At 50.9% G+C, this 24,029-nt stretch overlaps 1 protein-coding gene across 1 annotated transcript in view; it reads left to right on the top strand.

Moving 5' to 3' along the window:
• APC2 (APC regulator of WNT signaling pathway 2) overlaps window positions 1-9,773 on the top strand; it is a 53,891-nt gene extending 44,118 nt beyond the window's left edge. The window contains 2 exon segments of the mRNA XM_048495792.1: window positions 1,841-4,159; window positions 4,161-9,773. Coding sequence (XP_048351749.1) covers window positions 1,841-4,159; window positions 4,161-7,467 — 5,626 coding nt within the window. The 3' untranslated portion in view covers window positions 7,468-9,773.
• The last annotated feature ends 14,256 nt before the right edge of the window (window positions 9,774-24,029 follow it).

Below are 24,029 nucleotides of genomic sequence, written 5' to 3'. Positions count from 1 at the left end.
CCTTGCCTTCAAAATAGAAACAATTGCCTCCTGAGCCCCAGCAGCCACCCTTTCCTTCTTTAATTTGATTATTTTTCATAAGTATCAAAACCAATTTAGATAAATCCACAAGGTTATGCAGTTGCAAACTTAACGTGGTTGAAGCCCCGACTCACCAACTCTTGTACTGCACCAGATTTGATAACATCCGATCTAAATATACCAACTTACATTTTTTCTTCCAATCTGGGCTGCCTGATCTGACTAGGTTATCTCTATTGTTAAACAACTCGGACCCCGGTCTTTGTGAAGAGATCACCAATTTCATTGCGGAGATAGTTGAGAGTTCCCAGTAGAACGTATTTGTTGTGCTCCCCGTGGGGCCTTTTATCTATCATGTGTCCATGCAATTGTTCCCGATTTATGTAACTCTTTCTGACTATGCCAATGAAGGCTTATGTATATATACATGCAAATGGATCTCGACTTTATAGGAATATTCTACACTTAAGAGAGCCTTCAAAGTATCCCAGATAATTTTCCACAAAACCCTTAGACATTTAATTAAATCTATCATTTAAAAAGTTAACTGTTAGTGGCGATACGTGTTAACTGAGAGGAATATCAGTACAACGATTTTACTATTATTTCTAAACTGCACCATTAAACCTTTACCATGTAAACCTCTTGGTCAGTTTCTTTATCAATATTAAAAGAAAAAACATTTAGGATGCCATCGACATACTAGGTTGGATTTATATTAGTCTTAAATTAGGTTTTATAGTCTTAATTGCGTGTCATAATGAAAATGTATCTCTGTTGTACCTCTATGCCTATAGCTGCACTGAGCCAGGCCCTGCCAGGAAAAGGCAGGGTACAAATCAGTTAGTTAGTTAGTTAGTTAGTTAGTTAGTTAGTTAGTTAGTTAGTTAGTTAGTTAGTTAGTTAGTTAGTTAGTTAGTTAGTTAGTTAGTTAGTTAGTTAGTTAGTTAGTTAGTTAGTTAGTTGGATTACCGTTAGATTAGTTAGTTAGTTGGTTAGATTCGTTAGTTAGTTCTGGATTAAGGTTAAGATTACCGATTACCGTTAGAATTGGATACCACCTACCGTTCAGATTACGTTCGATTAGGATTACCGTTCGATTCGTTCAGATTAAGTTACCGATTAGATTAGATTGGATTTCGTTAAAATAAGAACCAAGCAAATCAATCAATTAATCAATAATTATTATGGTCACGGACCAGCCGAATACGCATACATTAGCAGAGTGGTTATAAAAAATTCATCCGTGTGTGTGTGTGTGTGTGTGTTTGTACACACACATAGACACACACACCCCACACCATATATATAAGCAAATAAGTGGCCCTAAATCAGCACTGTACTTTGGTACTCGGGAGCAACAGCCGCAGAAGGCCATTGCTTTCACATCCTGCAGGTGAGCTCCCAAAGGCACCTGGTGGGCCACTGCAAGTAGCAGAGAGCTGGACTAGATGGACTCTGGTCTGATCCAGCTGGCTTGTTCTTATGTTCTTGGTAGACTCTGGCAGTTGTGCACAATTTTGCAGCTCTATCCAAGCTTCGAGATTCAAGGTCTGCAAGAAGAAAGGATGTGTCTATCCTTTGATTTCAAATTTGTCTTTGATCCATTGGATAGCTGCTTAATAGCCTTTGGTTATTTCAACGCAAAACCTCCTATCTTCCCCTTCCCCCCCTGATCTCTAGGGTGTCCTTTCTAACTTTGACCCCTTCCCCAGGCCAGCAACTGTTTCCCTGATCTCCACCCCCACCCCCACCCCATCAGATTTCATCAACTGTGGAGTTTATTTTATGCAGAAGTTGCCCCTCTGTTCTCTTTCAGGCAAGTCTTGCGGGATCACAGCTGCCTTCAGACTCTGCTCCAGCACCTCCGGTCCCACAGCCTGACCATCGTCAGCAACGCCTGCGGCACCCTCTGGAATCTCTCCGCCCGCAGCTCCAAAGACCAAGAGCTGCTTTGGGACCTGGGCGCAGTCAGCATGCTCCGGAACCTGGTCCACTCCAAGCACAAGATGATTGCCATGGGGAGCGCAGCCGCCCTCCGGAACCTCCTGGCCAATCGTCCCCCGAAGTACAAAGACGCCATGGTCATCTCGCCTGGGTCTTGCATGCCCTCCTTGTACATGCGGAAGCAGAAAGCCCTGGAGGCTGAATTGGACGCCAAGCACCTGGCCGAGACCTTCGACACCATGGAGAAGCAGACCTCGAAAGGCCAGAGTGTCAAGAAACCGCCCATGAGGCACATGGACAGCTTGGTGAAGGACTACGCTTCCGATTCGGGGTGCTTCGACGACGACGAAGTGCCCAACGTGTCCAGCAGTACAGAGACAGGCAACGCCTCAGTGCTCTCCATGTTCCTCAACTCCACTTTCCTGCAAGGCCAGGCTCTGCCGAGAGCCATCGCCCAACGCAGATGTCCAGAACCCGAGAAAGATGAGAGCGGCAAGCCCTCAGAAGCGAAGAAAGCGCCGCTGCTTCTCCCTCCCGACAACGAAGTCTCCATGGTGGCGGCCAAGCTGGCGAACAAGATCTCTACGACCGTAGCCAAGATAGACAAGCTGGTGGAAGACATCTCTACCCTCCACACTTCTTCTGATGACAGCTTCAGTCTCAGCTCAGAGGACCATGGCCTCGACTGGCAGTATGGCCCCGAGGAAGCCCGCGAGGCCCGAGCCCAGTCGTGTTCCCCGTGCCGCCTGTCGGATGCCAGCGGGTGTGTAAAGCGGGAAGGCCTGAGCCGGGCTCACGCCCTCCTGCAGCTGAAGACGGCCATCACCAACTTGTCCAACGACAGCCTCAACAGCAGCAGCACCAGCGACGGCTACTGCACCAAGGAACACATGAGACCGTGCACTAGGACGACGTTCTTGGATTTCAGAGATGAGCTGCACCGGTATCAGAAGCGTCCCAGCCGCCTCGACCTGAAGAACATTTTGGTCAACAGGCCTGAGAAGATGGAACTGCTGGATACGAAACACCAAGAGCCCAGTGAAGCGGCAGAGAAACTCGAGCCTCTTGAGAAGGCCAAGAAAGGGGCAGCTGTCCTGAGGCCGGATGTGGCGGAGAAGGAACTGGAATATAAAAAGGATCCAAGCAACAAGATGGCTGCTGACCCAGGAGTCCACACCATTAAGCTCTCCCCATCCTATCAGCATGTTCCCTTCGTGGAGAACGTGGACTGTACTGACCCAGCATCTGGGAATATGGACTTGCTGAGAGCCCGTTCTGGCTACCCAACAGTGTCAGCACAGAAGCGAGATCAATTGCCTTCTGGGCTTTTGCAAACCCCAGCAAACCTGAACAAGATTCCAGAGAAGTTGTCAGCAATGGCGCCGGCAGAGCACAAACAACTGCAGAAGTATTCAGTAGAAGATACGCCGATCTGCTTCTCCCGGTGCAGTTCCCTCTCTTCCCTTTCATTGGCTGACAACATGCTGGATGGGCAGAGCCACAGCGAGAACGAGATGGACAGCGACTCCTCGCTGGAGATCATTGAAGTGGAAGAGGTGGCCGAAGCGGAGGAAGCCCACCAGGAAGAGCGAGGGAAGGCCAAAACAGGAGAAGACCTCAGCCCGCACATGTCACAGCCCATTGCCATCCCCTTCCCCAAGAAGGAGAAAATATTCCTTAGGGGAGTCTCGCCAGCTCGGCACGATGACCTCACGCCGTCCAGCTCCTCCGAGAACTATATCCAGGAGACCCCGTTGGTGATGAGCCGGTGCAGCTCCGTCAGTTCGCTGGGCAGTTTTGAGAGCCCCTCCATCGCTAGCTCCATCCAGAGCGAACCCTGCAGCGAGATGATCAGCGGCACCATCAGTCCGAGCGAGCTGCCAGACAGTCCCGGTCAAACGATGCCTCCCAGTCGTAGCAAGACCCCCCTCTTTGAACTGAGTGGCCAACCTGAGAAAGAGACCAGCCAATTCAACATCCAGTGGGAGAACAACGTCAAGAAATTCATGGAGATCACCGACTTCAAGGAGCGTTTCCAAATGCCCCAAGACCTCGACTCCATGGTCTACTTCACTGTGGAGAAACCCAACGAGAACTTCTCGTGCGCCTCCAGCTTGAGCGCACTGCCCCTCCACGAACACTATGTCCAGAAAGATGTCGAGCTGAAACTTATCCCTCCGTTCCCTGAGGAGAGGGAAATGAAGCGAGCTCTTGGTCACACATGCAGGAAGAAGAGGGCCGAGTGAGGAGGCCAAGGGGAAAGGGAAGCCAGAGAGGTTGGAGCTGACTTCCGACGAAGATATCGAGATCCTGAAGGAGTGCATCAGTTCAGCCATGCCATCCCGTTTCCGGAAGGTCCGAACGTCCCTCGTCTCTGGCTTCCCAGGTCAGGTTTTGAACCCTCAGTCTAAGAAACCAGTGCATGTGCCCGTCTACATGTTGGTCCCAGCCAATTCCCATTTGGGCATCTCTAAGAAACGACGGGCTGTGGCCGCCAGAACCAGTAAGGAATACGTTGGCGATGAGGATTCCTTCACCGACTCAGCAGAAGGAACCCCCGTCAACTTTTCCAGCGCCGCTTCTTTGAGCGATGAGACTCTCCAGTACCCAATGAAGGAGGAGGTCAATGCAAAGCGTTGTCCGGGGGAAAAGAGGGAGTTGGCACGGCCACAGGGACACAAGATGGAAGGGCGGCAGCGGGAGCAGGGAGCCTTGCGTGCAGGAAGGATCACATCCAGCCACTCCACTCCAACCAAGATGGTTTCCTCCAGCAAGTACAGAACCGGGTCTAACCACACGAGCCCGCTTCGTCCGGGCAGAGCCCAATCTGCTGAATCCAAGAGACCCCAGCTCCCTCTCAAAAACCTAGAGCTGACCCTGATGAGGCAAGGCAGCGTGGGGTCCTGCTCTGAGGGCAGCGGTCCCCGAAAGAAGGCTCCTCGGGAGAATGGCGGCCGCAGCAACCACAAGGCCTTCCAGTCCCTGGGTCACCACACCACCCCGACGGAGGAGGCCGTCTACTGTTTCTATGAAAACGATTCTGATGACCTGACAGAGCTCGGTGTGAAAAGTTCGCCCAAGAGGAAGGCCGGCACAACCGGCAAGGTCCAAAGGAAAGAATGCTGGGTCCAGAAGGAGCCTGACCTCCCTGCCAAACACGGCAAGACCAAAATGGCCACCAAGCTCCACAGTAACCTCATTGCAGATGAAACGCCGCCTTGTTATTCCCTCAGCTCTTCCTTGAGTTCCCTGAGCGACTTAGAGCTCTACGACCAGGAAGAAAGGACTCAACTCTACAGCAGGTCCAGCCGCCAGCTGGCCCTGAGCTGTAGGCATGACGTGACCTCAGCCTTGTCCAAACGGAGGGATAGCTCTGCCAGTTCCCTCAGCTACAAATCGGATGACGACTTGCTGTTGAAGTGCATTGGCTCCGCCGTTCCAAAGAGGAGGCGCCAGCCGGCGAGGAGAAGGAATTCTGAGAAGGATCGGAAGGTGTCTGGCCTCAAGGAGCGGAAGCCCAAAGACACGCCAGATGAAGTGACGTCTGAAAGAGGATCGGATCTGGACAGTGTGGATTGGAAAGCCATCCAGGAAGGAGCCAACTCTATCGTGACTTGGCTGCACCAGGCGGCCTCTTCCTTCCACAGGGAGCCTTCCTCGGAATCGGACTCCATCCTCTCGTTTATGTCTGGTCTCTCCGTTGGCTCCACTTTGCAAATGTCTCTGGACAGGAAGGAGAAGAGAAGCCGAAAGGTCCCTGGGGGTCATATGGAGAAGAAAGACCATCCAAAGGCCTTCCAGGAGGGCAAGAAAATGATGGACCCCAGAGCAACCGGCAGCAGGGACAGAAGAGTGGAGAAGAACCAAGGGCAGCAGAAGCCCATGACCAACTTACCAGTGGTCTTCCGAGGCAGGACAGTGATCTACATGCCCAACACAGCAAAAGATTCACAGAGCTCCAGGTCTACCCCAAGGAAAACAGGATCTCCCACTAAGCAGGAAGGCCATGCAAAGAACCTCAGCCTGAATCAGCAGAGGTCACGAAGTCTCCACCGTCCTGGGAAGATATCAGAAATAGCAGACCTTACGTTGCCCAAGAGAAGTGCTACTCCGCCAGCTCGGATCACCAAAGCCCCTTCCTCTGGGTCGTCCAGAACGTCGACGCCTTCCCAGCCCACCCAGAAGAAGCTCACCTCTCCTTCGCAGCTCAACAAACAGATGCCCTCTCGGGAGGTCGCGAAGGCAGGCGGCGTCTCCACCCCTGGCCCTAACTCCAAACTGGTCCAGAGGTCGCCTGTATCCAAGCAGAACAAGACCCAGAAATCACCTGTCCGCATCCCCTTCATGCAGAAGCCCAACAAGAAGATTCTACCTGCCAGGAGCACCATGTCTATGCTCGAGGAGCAGATGGGAAGAGAAGGCAGCCGTGAGCCAAAGCCAAAGGTCAACGGGAAGGGAGTTCTCAACTTGGTACGCATGTCCTCAACGAGATCCGTCAGCAGCGAGTCGGACCGTGCGGGTTTCCTGAGGCAGCTGACGTTCATCAAGGAGTCATCCAGCCTTCTCATGAGGCACCGTGCCGAGCTTTCTTCCCCGAAGCCCACCCCATCGCTCTCTCAGGGCGCCTCTCCCAGGAGAAGCAGACTCGGCCTGCCGACAGTGTTCCTGTGCTCTTCCAGATGTGATGAGCTCAAGGTGAGCAAGCCGGCAGGACCGAGCCAAAGGCCGGTCATCTCCGGGGCGCCTCTTCAGAGTCCCAGGGCCTCCCCAGGGGCCAGGCCTCCAAGACGAACCAGTTCGGAGAGTCCTTCCCGGCTTCCCGTGAAAACCAACAACCTCCCGCCTGAGCCGTTCAAACGTTATTCCTCCTCCCCTCAGATCAACATTATCAAGCGAGCCGGGAGCCCGGCCTCCACCCCCTGCTCCTCTTGCCCTGAGTCGTTGGGTGGGAGGAAGAAGAACGAGGAGCCCTCAAAACCCCCCGTTATCCCTCCTCTGGCAACGCCGGAGAAACGGCCGGAAGAGCAGCAGCCGTCCACGATGAAAGGGACTTGGAAGAGGATCCGGGATGAAGACATCCCCCATATCCTGAAGAGCACTCTTCCCTCCACAGCCCTGCCATTGGTCAGCACTTTGGAGGAGGAAGAAACCCAACAGGCCCCGACCGCCCTCCAGAGGAAGACCAGCGATGCCGTGGTGCAAACGGAAGACTTCTCCACTGCCAAGACCAACTCCAGTACCTCCCCCACACTCGAGCGGCAGGAGATGCCGAAGATCTCACAGGACAACAGCGAGGTGGACGGATTCAACCTTAGCAAGGCTACCCCGGCGCCCATCTCCTTCGCTCACGAAGGGCCATCCAGCTCTCTCGGGAACTTCCCGCCCAGCAGGCACGGTTCCCCGAGCCGAGCTGCTCGGGTGACCCCTTTCAACTACGTCCCCAGCCCCATGGTGGTGCCAACCGTCAGCGACAAAGAGCTGGAGAAGATGCAGGCTTAAAAACAACACAAAACCCTTGGTCACAGGGTAGAAAACTACCAGATGTCTTAGCAATTGCACCCGTGTATAAAACAAAGCTTGCGTTGTTTTGATTTTTTTAAAAAAAAACTATTTCTCTCTCTCTTTTTTTTCGTGCTTAACAAAACAAGGAAGAATGTGGGGTGTTTCTTTTTAACACAGGACTGGCCGAAGGCTTTCTGGTGAAAGAGACCCAATTGGTGAGCAGTACTGATGCCTTTGACGGACCCCCCCCCCCGCCCCGCCCCGCCCCTGATATTCAGATTTCTTTCCTGTATTTCTTGACTAATGGGATTCTTGGAATGCTTTATCCAGTGGGGGCTGAGAAAACACCCCCCACACCATCATCTTCAGGTGTCCAGAGCAGCATTTAGCTGACGCCGATGGTGCTATTCACTCTATGCTGTTTCCCGGCAGCATTCTAGAGTCACAGGGAGTGGTTTTTTCCTCAGCGGCTGCTGCCACTGTGGGGAAAGGGGCTAGTGTTTTTCCGGCTGCCTCAGGAAAGCTCGTTGGGTTCCTGACTCCCACTCCAAATCGTCTCAGCATTGTTCGCCACGACAACTCGCTCCCTGAAGGCCAAAGACTGTTTTTACCAGCTGACACCTCAATGTGACCATTTCTGGCTGTTTTATTTGGGTGGGTGGGGACTTTTTCCAGCCTTGGACACCATTTTGAAAATGGCTGCCTCCCGCTTCTTGTCTCTTCATTCACCCAATGCTGTTTGCCAACGAGATGTCCCAGTCTTAAAGGCCCACGAGAATTCACACAACCCTGAGCTTCCGCCACTTTTTCCACAGACTCGTCTGGCTCGCCGCGGAGAACCTGTTAACAGGGCTGCCTTTGGGGTGGTGAATGGCCCGGAGCGAGAGATGGTATTGGGACATGTGCAGCAAGGATGTCCCACAGCCTCTTTTGCCAGATGCCCAGCTACAAATCATGTTGTTTTGGGAAACTATCATTTTCTCAGCCCCGGCTGTGTCACAAAAGGGCAGCTTCGCCGATTCCCGCTCCTCTGGTAGTAAAACCCACAAATTTGTCCAAAGGTTCCTGTTGGCCTCCACAGATTCTCCTCAGGGCCCCACTTCGCCAATCCCCAGAACTGGCCGTGCCGATCGATAATCATGGAGGCACCAAGACAAAGGTCCGTGAGTGACGGAAGAGACGCGTCGGTGAAAGCCAAGTGCTGGAATTGCCTCAGGATAACCGGGGGCTGGTAACCACCCCGCAGACATTTTTGCTGCCCAGAGAAGCCGCAGAAACTTTTGGGGAAGGGACTGCATCGCAGTGCCGTTGACGACCACACAAAAAAAGAACGCTTCCCGCCAAAAAGATGGTTAAAAAGAGAAAGGCGGAAGAAGACGGCTCTCAGCTCTGGGCTGCATTCTTGCTTTCACGTCTGGGTATTCATGTTCAAGAATGACCAATAAAACCACATCTATTTTTATTTGGCGGGGGAGAGAAAAGACCTTCCAGGAAGAAGGGAAGCAGGAAACAGGAAGGGGGGCACACTCATACACACACTCACACTCACACACACACACACACACACACACACACACACACACACACACACACACACACACAAAATAGCAATGAGTGGGTGGGAAGACGCCTTGCAGGATGGCATGGGGCCAGCTTTGTTGGCAATGGAGTCCCAGATCATTAATTTCAGCAGCTCTTTAATCTGCTAATGACTAACCAGCCGCACTTCTGTTGGATCTGGGCGGTTGCAAGGAGCGGGAGACGTAAATGGCACCAGATCATCACTGTAATCTGCCAAAAAGCAGGTGGTGGCGGGGAAGCAGTTGCTACGCAGAGATTGTGGGGCTGTGCATGAAGAATATGGAGGTGTTATGGGGGTTTTTTGGAGGGAGGAGGTTACAGGAGGGAAACCAACGCAAAACTAAGTTGGCGGCGGCATCACGATCGCCCGTAATTGCACTACTTCGTGTTCCAGTAGCACTTTTCACAGCTAATCCTTACAAACAGCCATGTAAGGTAGGACAGTATTATTGTTACTGGCGGTGGCGGTGATGGGGGAAAGAATAGCTGAACTGTAGCTTCCAGGTGGTGAAATCTGACACTTCTTTCAATTTGACCGGCTCTCTCTGCACGACTTTTTCTCTCTGTATTTCACGTAGGGAGACGGTCCCCGTGACAAAAGACCCCGCCCCACCCCCCATTAAGGGGGAATTAGGGTTCTCCTCTCCCTCACCCTGCTCTGAAGTTTGTACCCTTCCCCTCTTCTTTGATCTTGTTATTAAAGTAAATCCAAGAAAACTAAACTACTGGCAATGTTATTCTTTACAAGATGAATGGAAAAACACAGGTCATTTATGCATTCACGTTGAGTGTACATTCCCTTTGGTTTTGATTCTTGGTTACACACACATTTTCCCCTCTTCAGCATTCGTCGTTAAATCAGAGAATCCTTATGGTTTCTGAACAATGACTTTTTTCTCCCTTTGCAAGGAAAGTGAAGATTACTGTGTGTTTAGCTTTCCTCAGGTTTTCTCGCTTCTTCTGCTTATACCCGAGCAGTTCCTCCCACTCTTCGAGCCACCATTTCAGGACGATTTGAAGGACTTTTTTTTCTTTTTAAAAAATATTTTAATGGGGAAGGTGAAACTGACAAGATGAAACTGACAGGAGAAACTGAAGGTGAAATTGACAAGGCAGTGACGCTAGACCGAAGACTGCAACGACAAACAAACAAAGCAGAAGGAAGTCTCTGCAAATGGGGGTTGCTTGGCAACAGCAAGGAATCGGCGGGCGGGCAAAATGGCGGATTGGCTCAGCTAGGGACACTTGGCGGTAGGGTGACCCGTGTAAACAAAAAAACGTGGGGAAACAAAGGATGGTATGAACAGGAAATGTAAAGCTAGAGGATTGACCGCTTCTCACCCAAGGGATAAGTAGTGCGTGCATGAAAGGCCATAGTGTCTCTCTGTGTGCGGGTGTCTCAGTGGGCTGAGCATACAGTTGCCAACTTTGGGTTGGAAAATTCATGGAGATTCCTGAGGGCGGAGCTTGGGGAGGATATTGGTTGGGGAGGGACACCCAAGGAGTATAAAGTCATAGGGTTCAGTCCAGTGGTGGGATCCAAAAATTTTAGTAACAGGTTCCCATGGTGGTGGGATTCAAACTGTGGCGTAGCCCCAATGGGGCTGGGCGGGGCACTAAGGGGGCGTGGCCGGGCATTCCGGGGGTGGGGCATTCCTGGGCGGGGCTGTGGCAGGGGCCTTGGCCCGGCTGCATGATCCTTGAGGCAGGAGGAATGCTTGAATGCGCAGGCTGCCACGCAGGCCGGTGAGCCTCCTGCTAGACTGCTTCAAGTTCTGCGCGCTACTGCTGAGAGGAGGGGCGTAACTAAGGCAAAAATCATGTGGCAAAATCACCAATTAGTATCCCCCTCTCGGCACACACAAATAATTAGTCACCTACTCTCAGGAACCTGTGAGAACCTGCTGGATCCCACCTCTGGTTCAATCTCCAAAGCAGCCAATTTCCACGGGGAGGGAAGGGACTAATCTCTGTAGTAATCTCCAGGCCTATCCTGGAGATTGGTAACCCTGGCTAAATTGGAGCATAACCTCTGCATAACTGGGGTTAAATTGATGGGAAGAAAGGAGATTTAGGACAGCTGCAAGCAAGGCTTGGCTTCTTGTATTGAATAGGTGAGTGGGTGTTTGAGTCTGCATTATCCAGGGTCCTTGGTCTCTTTAATCCAATGGGGGCATCTGTAGCAAGAAGTGTCTTGTGGCATCTTGTGGCGAACAGGACTGTCCCAATAGTCCATGTTGTTGAGGTGCACCTGACAAAATCAGTGCCTCTTTTTGGCTTACACTCGGTGGAGTCATTTAGAAGGGATTTTGGTTTACACTCGGTTGAGTCATTTAGGAGTACAATTTGGGTGCTGCTTTGTTGGGAAGTGAGCTGGTGCTGCAGGGCCCAATTGGGAAAGGGCCACTGGAACCTGTGTTGATGTTCTGCCTGGGGAGCCTTTTGTGCCAATCTCTACACAGAGGTGAGGAAACAGGGGTGGGTGGGTGGAGATGGACTTATTGGAAGGGTTTATGCTGGGGGCCAGATGCTTTCACAACAAGATCCCATCAAATGCACACGCACACACCAGAAACAGTCTGCACACCAGAGCCCTTCGGGGACGGGGCGGGATAGAAATTTAAAGTATAAATAAATAAATAAATAAATAAGAGCACGGGACACAATCCTTCCTCCATGAGGAACACTTAGAGAGCGCACCAGCACTTAAAACACATATCTGCGTTCTCATAGGTTGATTCCCCACTGCAGAGTCGACTGGATTCGACCCGGTTCCCTGAAAAGGAACTGACCTAGGTCGACTCCATTGTTACTCCCCACAGCAGAAGAGTTTGTCCCACTGGAGCTGAGCTCAGAGGGCGGGATCACCTCAGCGCCTCTTCTGCTCTTTGTTCCCGATTGGCTGTCGTGTTACCATGGGAACGGGAACGGGCGCCCGTTTTTTTTTTTTTACAAAACGGCAATATAGCCACAAATCAGTGCTTCCTTGTTTAAGGAAAGTATCCTTCTTTTGATTTCTAGAAACAAAATTGAGAATTTGAAAGTATTACGTATTTGACAGGCAGTCAATTAGAGGAGAAGTAGTTGTTTCTGTTGGCAGTAGACAATAGGACTTGCTATAATGAGTTTAAATTATGGACAGAAAGATACCAGCTGGAAATTAGGAACTTTTTTTAACAGTAAAAGTTTTTTACAGTAACAGAGAAATTATTAATGCCCCACCCCGGAATGCCCGGCCACGCCCCCGTCGAGCCCCGCCCAGCCCCCATTGGCGCTACGCCACTGTTTGAATCCCACCCCCATGGGAACCTGTTACTAAAATTTTTGGATCCCACCACTGGTTTAGGGCTGTCAATCTCCAGATGAGGCTCAGAGATCTCCTGGAATTATGATCTCCTGATGACAGAGATCAGTTTCCCTGGAGAAAAGAGATGCTTTGAAGAGCAAGCTCTGGCATTGTCTTATGGAACTCTTCCCCAGGCTCCTCCCACCAAAAAATATCCAGGTATTTTCCAAACCAGAGTTGGCAAGCACCTTCTCCCAGGGCCGGAGCAAGGGGGAGCTGTGCCCGGGGTGCACCCCTGTCACACTGCCACCATGCCCCCGCACCAGCGCGCACCTGGTATGTCACGCACCCCTCCGGTCCCCTTGGTGTTTCGCCACTGCCTTCACTCCGCCCCACTCAGCTGCCAAGCCTAACCCTAATCCTCATTATAAATCCTCAACCAGCCTATTTAAAACTACAGTGTGAATCTATAGATCTACTTTGAAAAATAATTCCCGGGAAGTTGTGTTTGATGGTTCTGGGAGCTGGTGAAAGAGCCCCTGTCTGGTTTGAATGCAGAAGGGCTGATCAATTCATGTGCGATTCAAATAAACTTTGAAATTAAGGGACCTACCTCAACGGAAGGCATCTCCATAGTGAGGCAGTGAAGTGTGATTCTAAAATCAATGCCAGGACTTCCTTTTGCTTGGAAAACCTATTCTTGACTTTTGCACTGCCTTTCAACTGAGAAACTCAGCATAGCGTATGTGTCCCCCGTGCCCCGCAATTAATTCAACGTAATTTATTATTATATGGTCCAAGGCCACCCTTCTTAGTTTAATACATCATTTGTGATGTCTACTCACAACAGCCTTGAGAGGTAGGCCAGGCTGGAGGTGATTGGTTAAAGACACAGGGCAAAGTGCTGGATTGAACTCAGTTCTACTGGGTCCTAGCATGACCCTCTCTAAATACTATATTACACTGGTTCTCTTCAAAAACTAAAATATGCATGTTTCAGTTTTCCCGCGCTAAATAGCAACACACTGAGCATATTTTAAATGAACGAAAACCACATTTGTTTAATTTAATCGTTCCCTTCCAAGGAAAAGGGTCGTTATAAATTGTAGATTTGCAGTAGATTTGTAGGTAAGAGCCAGTGTGGGGAGTGGTTAAGAGACTGGAATCCAGGAGATCTGGGTTCGAAATCTAACTTAAGCCATGGAAGTTTACTGGGTGACCTTAGGTAGTCATACTCTGCCTAACCTACTGCCTAAGCTACTTTGGGACCCCATTAGGATACAAATGAATGAAATAAAAAGTAGGTTTTGGTGGGTGCGAGTACGTGTGAGAGGTGGGTTTCTCTGCCGGGAAAACCTTCACGGGTGATGGCTGCCTGTGAAAAAAAGGGGGCCAGCAGAAAGGGAAGCCTGCAGCCAGTGTGTAATAAGCAAACATTCAACAGGAGAAACTTTTCCTGCTTGAAAATGTATCAAAACTGCACCTTCGCAATCCCTGCCTGTCATGTAGATGCCTAGCAGCAATCACAAAGTGTCTGCCTGGTCCAGTACCCCTTCGTTTGTAAGTCCCCATCCCTTTGTTTGTTTCCAGGGTCTGAGATAGATTGCTTCTGAGCATGGAGGCTCCATTTCACTACCACAAAAACTATGGTGACTTTCTCTCTCTTACCTTTATCTCTCACCACTCTTCCTGAAAAAGGCCCAGGGAGGTTAGGAGGGTCTTTTGTCCTGCCTCCACTTACTCCTCACAACAATCCTGGAGGTAGGTTAAGCTGAGAGAGACCGACCCCAGGCCACCTTGTGAAGTGCATGAACTGAACTCGGATCTCCCGGATCCCAACCTGGGACTGTACCTACTCCAACGCACTAGTTCTTGTGGCAGTGAGTTCCTCAAGTAAATTAAGCAGTCACTTGAAGAGGGACTTTCTTTACTCCATCCTCTCCAGTCAAGCCATTTTGGGGTGATTCCGGAAGTGGCAGCGTTTGGGGGAGAAGTGAGAAAGAAAAGTTCCTGCATCCACACCGTTTATAACGATTCCGAAAGGATGGGACGGGGAGGCGGCTTCATGGCGCCCGTTGCCAAGTCTTCGGGAGTTCCCCTGGCTCTCTTGGGTCGTCCCAGGAGAGAAGGGGTTAAGGCAGGAGGCGGCCGCCGGGAGAGGCAGGTGCAGCTCCCGCCTACCTGGGCAAAAGGCTCATCACACCTGCGCGCTACCTGGCCCAGTAGAGGAAGTTAGCTCCAACTAGGGCGCCCCTTTGGGCGGGATCCTGCGCCTCGCAGTCTGCCCTGAGCAGCCCACTGTAAGTACTGGGGCGCCCCGACTCCCGAGGAGACCTTTCTTGCAGGAGCTGGGAGGGTGGGAGAGGAGGCTGCCTAATTCCCTGCTCCCCTAGAAAGGCTCGATTCCGGGTTCCCACCCGGGCCCGGCCCTGCCCTAAGCCCCTTCCCTTCCGGGGTGCCTCGATCCTTGCCTAGTTGGGGCGAAGCGGGCAGGTTTCCCCAAGCAAAGCAACGTGCCGCGGCCTGTCGGGTCTCTGCCCGTCGCCTTCCCGCGGCAGCCCTCATTATTTTAATGCATTCGTAATTTTAATAAATGCGCCTTTGGGCACGGCCGTCGCTACTTCCTGCTCGGTTGCGCACGTGTCGGACGCCTGCTGCTTCCGGGTACTCGTTTGCACGCGTGTTGGGCGCGTGCGAACGGGTTTGCTGGGCTCTCCGGAGTTCTTAATGCTGCAAAAAAGTTTTGGGGGCGGGGCTTCAGAACAAGTTTGAGCAGAGGGTGTTCTGCTGTTGGGTTTTTTTCCAGGATTAGTTGAGGGGTGGGGCTGAAGTTTGCTTGGCTGGGGGGTGGGAGGAAGTGTGAAGTTTTTTAAAGCCTTGAGTCGATTGAAGAAGTCTAGTGCAGAGTTTTGTTCAGGTGTATGATCTCCTTCCCTTTCGGAGAACTTTTGGGTAGAGTGTAGAGTTTTATTCTCCAGTGTAGAGCGTTTTTTGTTCAGGTGTATGATCTCCTTCCCTTTCGGAGCACTTTTGGAGCAATTAATCATAAGGCGCTCAAAATGCTCATAAATAAATGCTTGCCGCTTAGGAATGAAGCCTGGATCGCAAAGGACCTTAAACTAACACCTTAGATCAGTGGTGGCGAACCTATGGCACGGGTGCCAGAGGTGGCACTCAGAGCCCTCTCTGTGGGCACGTGAAAACAGAGTGTCCCCCCCCCCCCCCCCCCACATCTAGGCTGGCCTGGGCCGCTGGGCACAATTATTAGCATTAAACCTAAGACCTAGTTTTGGGGAAGCAGTGTAGGTAACCCTGATAAGTGCTGTTAAACCCCACTGATTTTCATGTGCGATCCTTTACCTGGGACCAAAGTGTGATCCTTTACCTGGGAGCAAGCTTGGTTGCTGGCAATGGGGCTTGCTTCTGAGTGAACCCTCCTGGGGTCGTGATTCACCCGTTGGAAGAGTTGCACGGTTGCTTCAAAGCAGAGCCGCCAACTACCACAAAGCTTACTCCTGAGTAACACATGCCTCGGAGCCAACCGTTTTTTCTAAACTAAAACCTCAGTAATCAGGTTAAATTGCCATGTTGGCACTTTGCAATAAACAAGTGGGGTTTGGGTAGCAATTTGGGCACTCGATCTTGAAAAGGTTCGCCATCACTGCCCTAGATAACAATCATATGCATATGAAATTTGGTCCAGGGCACCCTGAAAACTTATTTTTCTGTTACTGTGCTCTTATACTAACATTTCTCCAAGGAGCTCTTCCTTCTTCTGTCTGATCCTTACGCCAATCTTGCGAGGTAGGTTAGGTTAAGAGTTCTATTCCACACTGGGTCAAAATAATAATAAACTACAAACAGGACTTACGATGGGGCAAAATTCAGGATGGTAGTTATTACCTCTCATGTGGTAAACAAAACTAAGACAGGGTATGGAATGGAGCTGTAGTATACCTTTCCATCAGTTATACCCTTTAGTCACTGCTGTTCTCTGCGGTCCTCTACCTGCAGATGAGGTGGATGCTTTCTAGGGGCAGGGTCTTCTTGGTGGTGGTGCTTTCTTTTTTGGAACTCCCCCAGAGATTTGCCTGCTGCTTTCTTTTAGGTACCATCCATCTCTGTACCGATTTAATTGCTAACCGGCTCTTTGTGACTGATATTTCAAGACATTGGTCATTAATTTTCTGGCTGTTTTCAATTAGTAATCAGTTTTATTGTCTTGAAATCGTGTTTGCTTTAAAATACAGATTTCATGTCTAATTCTAGAGGTTGGCTCTGGACCAAGCGTTTCCAAAGTAGTGCTCCTGGGGCTCATTGGTGTCTGCCTTCCAAGTGTTCTCTGAAAGTGGATGGGCTAGCCAGTGGTGGTATCCAAAAATTTTAGTAACAGGTTCCCATGGTGGTGGGATTCAAACAGTGGTGTAGCGCCAATGGGGCTGGGTGGGGCATTAATAATTTCTCTGTTACTGTAAAAAACTCTTACTGTAAAATAAAGTTCCTAATTTCCAGCTGATATCTTTCTGTCCATAATTTAAACTTATTATAGCAAGTCCTATTGTCTACTGCCAACAGAAACAACTACTTCTCCTCTAATTGACTGCCTGTCAAATATTTAATACTTTCAAATACTTAATTTTGTTTCTAGAAATCAAAAGAAGGATACTTTCCTTAAACAAGGAACTTTACCATATTTCTACAACATGTTTTTAAAACAGCCCAACTGGGAGAATTATCCCGTTTTCTACCTTCGCTAACCAGCCACATAGGAAACAACAGGACTTTATGATTTTTGGACCTAATGGAATTTGTAACGGAAAAGCAGACCGAATGAGTAACCCCCTCTCGGCACACACAAATAATTAGTAACCCACTCTCGGGAACTGGTGAGATCCGGCTGGATCCCACCTCTGGGGCTAGCCATTGGTGATCTGACAGATACTTCTAGACCAGGGGTAGGGAACCTACGGCTCTCCAGATGTTCAGGAACTACAATTCCCATCAGCCCCTACCAGCATGGCCAATTGGCCATGCTGACAGAGGCTGATGGGAATTGTAGTTCCTGAACATCTGGAGAGCTGCAGGTTCCCTACCCCTGTTCTAGACGATTGTTTCTTAGCTACCTCTATATGTCTACTCATGTGTATACAAGAAAGTATTTTGAAACAATATGTTCATTTAAAAAGCATCCTGTTCAACAGAGCTTCTCCCTGAAATGCCGAAGGAATACTGAGTTTATGCATAACCTCATTCCCTAACCGTTTGTGACTGGCTCTGCCTCATGCGCCAGCCGTTTTGTGGTTGTGCCCCCCAACCTGTGTCAGATTCCCAAAGGTGCCCATTAGCTCGGTGAGTTTCAGGACCCCTGTTTCAGTCAAGGGAGTAGCTTCGGGGGAGTGTAGCAGAATGGCTTTTAAAAATAAATGTCCTGAAGGGAGTCAGTTGCCAAAATTCTGTCACTTGGCCGTGACTGAGCAGATGAACCTGTGGCATGGGGGGAAAGGAATAAGTTCATTGGGGGGGACAGAGATGCCAACCTCCAGGTGGAACCTGGAGATTCCCTGGAATTAGAAGAAGAAGAGGAAGAAGAAAGAAAGAAAGAAAGAAGAGGAAGAAGAGGAGTATAGTTTGGTTTTATATCCCCCCCTTTCTCTCCTGCAGGAGACTCGAAGGGGCTGACAATCTCCTTGCCCTTCCCCCCTCACAACAAACACCCTGTGAGGCAGGTGGGGCTGAGAGAGCTCCGAAGAACTGTGACTAGCCCAAGGTCCCCCAGCTGGCGTGTGTGGGAGTGCACAGGCTAATCTGAATTCCCCAGATTCTTCTCTTCTTCCTCTCTTCTAGGAGATCTGGAAGGTGAAGCCTGGGGAATGCGGGATTTGTGGGGGGGGGACCTCAGCGGGGGACGATGTCACAGAGTCCTCCCTCCAAAGCAGACATTTTCTCCCGGCCATTTGTAATTCTGGGAGATCTCCAGGCCTCCCCTGGAGGTTTGGCAGCCCTTACTGCAGCTGAGCCCTTGAATGTATGATCTTCCTTGTGCACACCCTGAGAGTCTGACGTCGTCTTAGTTTCTTTTCCTTTGTTGAGTTGGACAGGGAGCAGCCAAGAAGGACCGTCCTTCAGCTTGCGAAAGCTGCGCAGAAGTGCGTCTTGGGGCAATTCATTTTCCAGTAAAACCAGCTTGGGGGGGGGGGGGGGGGGGGGGGGGGGAAGCAACCTTTTCCTCCCTTGGCTGCAGATCCAGGCGCTTGGTTCCTCCCCACCTGTGTTTATACCAATTCAGTTGCGTCCTCCGGAATGCGTGCCCTTTGTCAATATTTGGATGCGGTCTCCAGGTTGGGAACTCAGCTTTGGATAATGTTGCCAACCTCCAGGTGGGGGATGGAGACACACACACCCCTCCCGAAAATTACAACTGACCTTCAGACTGTTCGTTGTTTATTCGTATATTATTTTGAAGGCTTTCGCAGCTAGAATAAGCTGGTTGTGGGGGGGGGGGGGTTTCCTGCAGAGGTAGGATCCAGCAGGTTCTCACAGGTTCCCGAGAGCAGGTTACTAATTATTTGTGTGTGCCGAGAGGGGGTTACTAATTGGTGATTTTGCCACGTGATTTTTGCCTTAGTTATGCCCCTCTTCTCAGCAGTAGCGCACAGAACTTGAAGCAGTCTAGCAGGAGGTGCACTGGCATGCGTGGCAGCCTGCGTCTGCGTGCATTTGTTTCCCGCCCAAGGACCGGCGCAGCGGCTGCGTCCTTGCCACAGCCCCGCCCAGGAATGCCCCACCCCCAGAATGCCCGGCCGCCCCGCCCCCGTCGTGCCCCGCCCATCCCCATTGGCGCTACGCCACAGTTTGAATCCCACCCCCATGGGAACCTGTTACTAAAATTTTTGGATCCCACCACTGGTTTTCTGGGCCATGCAGCCCTGGTCTGGTAGTTTTTGCTCTTAATGTTTTGCCAGCCTCTGTGGCTGGCATCTTTGGAGGCATGGCACAGTGAGATGTGTTTCTCTGTGTGGGCACTGAAGGTGCCAGCCATAAATATAGCTGCTTAGGAGCAAAACCTACCAGACCTCTTCACACAGCTGGGAAAACCTGCAACACCCAGTATATATTACTTATTTAAAAGGTTCACTCCGCTTCTAGAGCAAATGACCGCTTTGGAAGGTGGACTGCATGACATGATAACATTAAAAGGTACCTCCGCTCCCTAAAGCCCATTCTCCCAGGCTGCATCCTGAAATCACCAGATAGTTTCAAACCCAGAGTTTTTGCAGGTGAGTGTGGTTATCTGCCAATTCTGAACGCTGCCTGCCCATCCTGTGCCAGGCTGCTGCATCCTGGTATTTCATTGAAGCCACTCTTAGGAATATTAGAGGTAACTTGTGGGATAAGGCCAGTAGTCCATATAGAACCATGGTGGTGAACCTTTGGCACTCCAGATGTTATGGACTACAATTCCCATCAGCCCCTGCCAGCATGGCTAATTGGCCATGCTGGCAGGGGCTGATGGGAATTGTAGTCCATAACATCTGGAGTGTCAAAGGTTTGCCACTACTGAAATAGAACAACATCCTGTTTTGCTCAACAGTTAACCAGTTCTCTTGGAGGGCCATCTGACAGCATAGAGCCGTGGTGGCGAACCTTTGGCACTCCAGATGTAATACGTTCATTTTTATCACCAAGACTCTACCCATCAAAGATCAATTCAGTCTATTTTATCCAGGGGTCAAATGTCCGCGAGCTATGGCCATTTAGTGATGTGGGGGGTGGAAAATCACCCCGCACCCCTCCTCCTCCCCCCCGGTCCATACACTGACTTCAAGACCTGATGCAAAAAAACATTGTTTGGTCATGTTGGCGGAGTGCGGCTGCCCATACCGGGGAAGGGAGCCCCCCTCAGATTTTGCACCGGGCTACATTTCCCGTAGGTACGCCTCTGATTTTATCTTGCCAAGTCTTTCTTCACATCGTCCCTCAATCCTGGCACTGTTCTGTCCCATATGTACATTGGACATGCTTGGATCATTTTATGACCCCCCTGGAATGTCAGTCATGTGAGTAAGCTGCCCATGTATCTTTGTATGAGTCACTGGCAAAGGTAGGTGAGGTCCTGTAAAACTGCTTGATTGTTCTTCATGTAAGATATTTGTTCTGGCAGCGGTTGCTGCAACTTGTGTTTGCAAGTTCCTCAACTTTGATTGTGTGAGGAGGGTAATTCTGAACCTACTAAAGCACAGCCCCGCCCCACAACGTGTTGAACTCTAAATTTAGATGAGGGTTGGATGGGAGGCAAGGTGTAACAGCCAACCGTGTTACCTCACACCCGTAGTCAGAGGTGGGATCCAGCAGCTTCTCAAAGGTTCCCGAGAGTAGGTTACTAATTATTTGTGTGTGCCGAGAGCGGGTTACTAATGGGTGATTTTGCCACGTGATTTTGGCCTTAGATACGCCCCTCCTCTCAGCAGTAGTGCGCATAACTTGAAGCAGTCTAGCAGGAGGTGCACCGGCGTGCGTGGCAGCCTGCGCCTGCGTGCATTCGTTTCCCGCCCAAGGACCGGCGCAGCGGCTGCGTCCTTGCCACAACCCTGCCCAGGAATGCCCCGCCCCCAGAATGCCCGGCCACGCCCCCATCGTGCCCCGCCCAGCCCCATTGGCGCTACGCCACAGTTTGAATCCCACCACCATGGGAACCTGTTACTAAAATTTTTGGATCCCACCACTGCCCGTAGTTTTGCCAAGGAAGAGAGCTTCCGGTGAACAGTCAAAACGTAATTCCCCTTTGAAATCTTGCTTTGGCTGTGCTCTGAACGTGGACTTCGGAGCTGCAGACAGGGTTTTCCCATCTGGCAAGCTCCTGACCTTGGCACTGTGCATTGGGTAACACCAAATAATACATTTTCCCCTTTGGATCCTTGTGTCAATATTTGCTGCGAGTGCATTTGCAGAGTAAAAAACAGGTCGCCGTTGCAGTTTGAAGCTGCAGCAATCTTCAATCTTCAGCAATTGGCGGTAGCAGTGGCATAGGTAAGGGGGGGTTCTCCGGTTCAACCCCCCCCCCATTACGTGTCCAAAGCTCCCCCCCCCATTTGTGGGGTTTTTGTATTTTTTAGTGTTTTTTTCGGTTTTGGCCTGCAGGGGGCAGAGCTTTTAGGCTAGTAGCAGCACCAAAATTTCAGGGATGTTTTGGGAGACTCTCCTGATGATACCACCCAGGCTTGTTGAGGTTTGGTTCAGGGGGTCCAAAGTTATGGACTCCCAAAGGGGGTGCCCCCATTGTTTCCGATGGGAAATAATAAAAGATGGGGGCTACACCTTTGAGGGTCCATAACTTTGGACCCCTTTAACCAAACTTCACCAAGCCTGGGTGTTATCATCAGGAGAGTCTCCTAAAGATACCCGGAAATGTTGATGCTGCTAGCTTAACAATTGCACCCCTGACAGCAGGCACCCCCCCCCCTCAATTTCCCCAGATTCTCCTTTTAAATCCCCCCTCTTTGGCATTGAAAGTGATACTGTTTCAGTGTGGGGGAGAATCCATCCCAAAACAGCATCAATTTCAATGTAACGGGGGCTACCCTTTTGAGGGTCCATAACTGTGGACCCCTTGAATCAAACTGCATCAAACTTGGGGGGTGCCATCAGGACAGTCTCCAGATGATACCCTGAAATTTTGGTGCTGATACGTCCAAAAATGTGCCCCCTGCAGGAACATCCCAGAAATTTGCCCAAGAATCTTTGTTCTGCATTGAGTTTTTTGCATTGCTGTCAATGGGGGTTGCAGCTGCGGGGGGGGGGGGGCACATTTCTGAAGGCACAGTCTTAAAACTTTCATGGTCTCATCAGGAGACTGCCCTAATGATACCCCCCAGGTTTGGTGCAGTTTAGTTCAGGGGGGCCAAAGTTATGGACCCTCAAAAGGGTAGCCCCCATCACATTGAAAGTGATGCTGTTTGGGGGTGGATTCTCCCCCACCCTGAAACAGGGGGGTGTAGTCTATTAGCTCCCATTGGAAACATGGTGTAGTCTATGTAGTCCCATGGGTGTAGTCTATGTAGTCCCATGGGTGTAGTCTATTAGCTCCCATTGGAAACATGGTGTAGTCTATGTAGTCCCATGGGTGTAGTCTATGTAGTCCCATGGGTGTAGTCTATTAGCTCCCATTGGAAACAATGGGGGATGGGGCACCCCTTTTGGGAGTCCATAACTTTGGACTCCCTGAACCAAACCTCACCAAACTTGGGGGGTAGCATAAGGACAGTCTTCTGATGATACGCTGAAATTTTGGTGCTGCTAGCCTAAAAACCGTGCCCCCTGCAGGCCAAAAATGGAAAACTACTAAAAATACCCCCAAACGAAGCCTGCATTTTGATGCCCCCCACAAGGTGGTCCCCTGGGCAGCTGCCCACCTTGCCCAATGGGCATTACGCCCCTGGGTACTTGACTTACGCAAGGTGGACTATAAATAAAAATTGGTTCCTCTGGTGGCAGCTGTTTCAAGGTGGGGACCCCAAGCCCCGCCGGGCAAAGGTCTTGTTCCCTTTTCCAAAATGTGGCCCAGGTGCCACTTTGTGCAACAGAAAACAGTGCTCAGAAAAGCCAAGAGCTCGAGGATCACTACTCTGACCTCTAGAGCAGGGGTATCAAACATGCAGCCCGTGGCTAGATCTGGCCCCTTGGGACGGCTTATCAGGCCTGCAAGCCAGATGAAACAACCCGCCCTCGCTCTTGATCTGGCCAGATTGGCACCGGGGGGTGGGGGGGGTTGCCTCAGCTGGCCCGCGAGCCTGATAAGCCCTCTCAAGGTAGTCCCCCCACCCTGCTGCAAGCTTGCCAGTCCAAGCCCCGCCCCCAGTTCCATTCTGAGGCAGCTGAGGCTGCCACAGCTGGAGCAGCAGTGGCGTAGTGGTTAAGAGCAGGTGTACTCTAATCTGGAGGAACCGGGTTTGATTCCCCGCTCTGCCGCCTGAGCTGTGGAGGCTTATCTGGGGAATTCAGGTTAGCCTGTGCACTCCCACACACGCCAGCTGGGTGACCGTGGGCTATTTACAGTTCTTCTGAGCATTTTCAGCCCCACCTACCCAGAGGTGGGATCCAGCAGGTTCTCACAGGTTCCCGAGAGTAGGTTACTAATTATTTGTGTGTGTCGAGAGGGGGTTACTAATAGGTTATTTTGCCATGTGATTTTTGCCTTAGTTACGCCCCTCCTCTCAGTAGTAGCGCGCAGAACTTGAAGCAGTCTAGCGGGAGGTGCCCCGGCGTGCGTGGCAGCCTGCGCCTGCGTGCATTCGTTTCCCGCACAAGGACCAGTGCAGCGGCTGCGTCCTTGCCACAGCCCCGCCCAGGAATGCCCCGCCCCTGGAATGCCTGGTCACGCCCCCATCGTGCCCCACCCAGCCCCATTGGCGCTATGCCGCAGTTTGTATCCCACCATGGGAACCTGTTACTAAAACGTTTGGATCCCACCACTGCACCTACCCCACAGGGTGTTTGTTGTGAGGGGGGAAGGGCAAGGATTTTGTAAGTCCCTTTCAGTCTCCCTACAAAAGTTGGATATAAATCTGCTCCCTCAGGTCTAGCCTTCCAAGTCACGTTTCTGTCATATCTGGCCCTCATGCCAAATGAGTTTGACACCCCTGCTCTAGACCGTAGCAGCTGTGTGGTTTGCCAATATTGCCTTTAAACTGGACCC

The sequence above is a fragment of the Sphaerodactylus townsendi genome, linkage group LG05, assembly GCF_021028975.2.
Source record: "Sphaerodactylus townsendi isolate TG3544 linkage group LG05, MPM_Stown_v2.3, whole genome shotgun sequence".
Lineage (NCBI taxonomy): Eukaryota > Metazoa > Chordata > Lepidosauria > Squamata > Sphaerodactylidae > Sphaerodactylus > Sphaerodactylus townsendi.
This window is presented reverse-complemented; position numbering and strand designations above follow the sequence as displayed.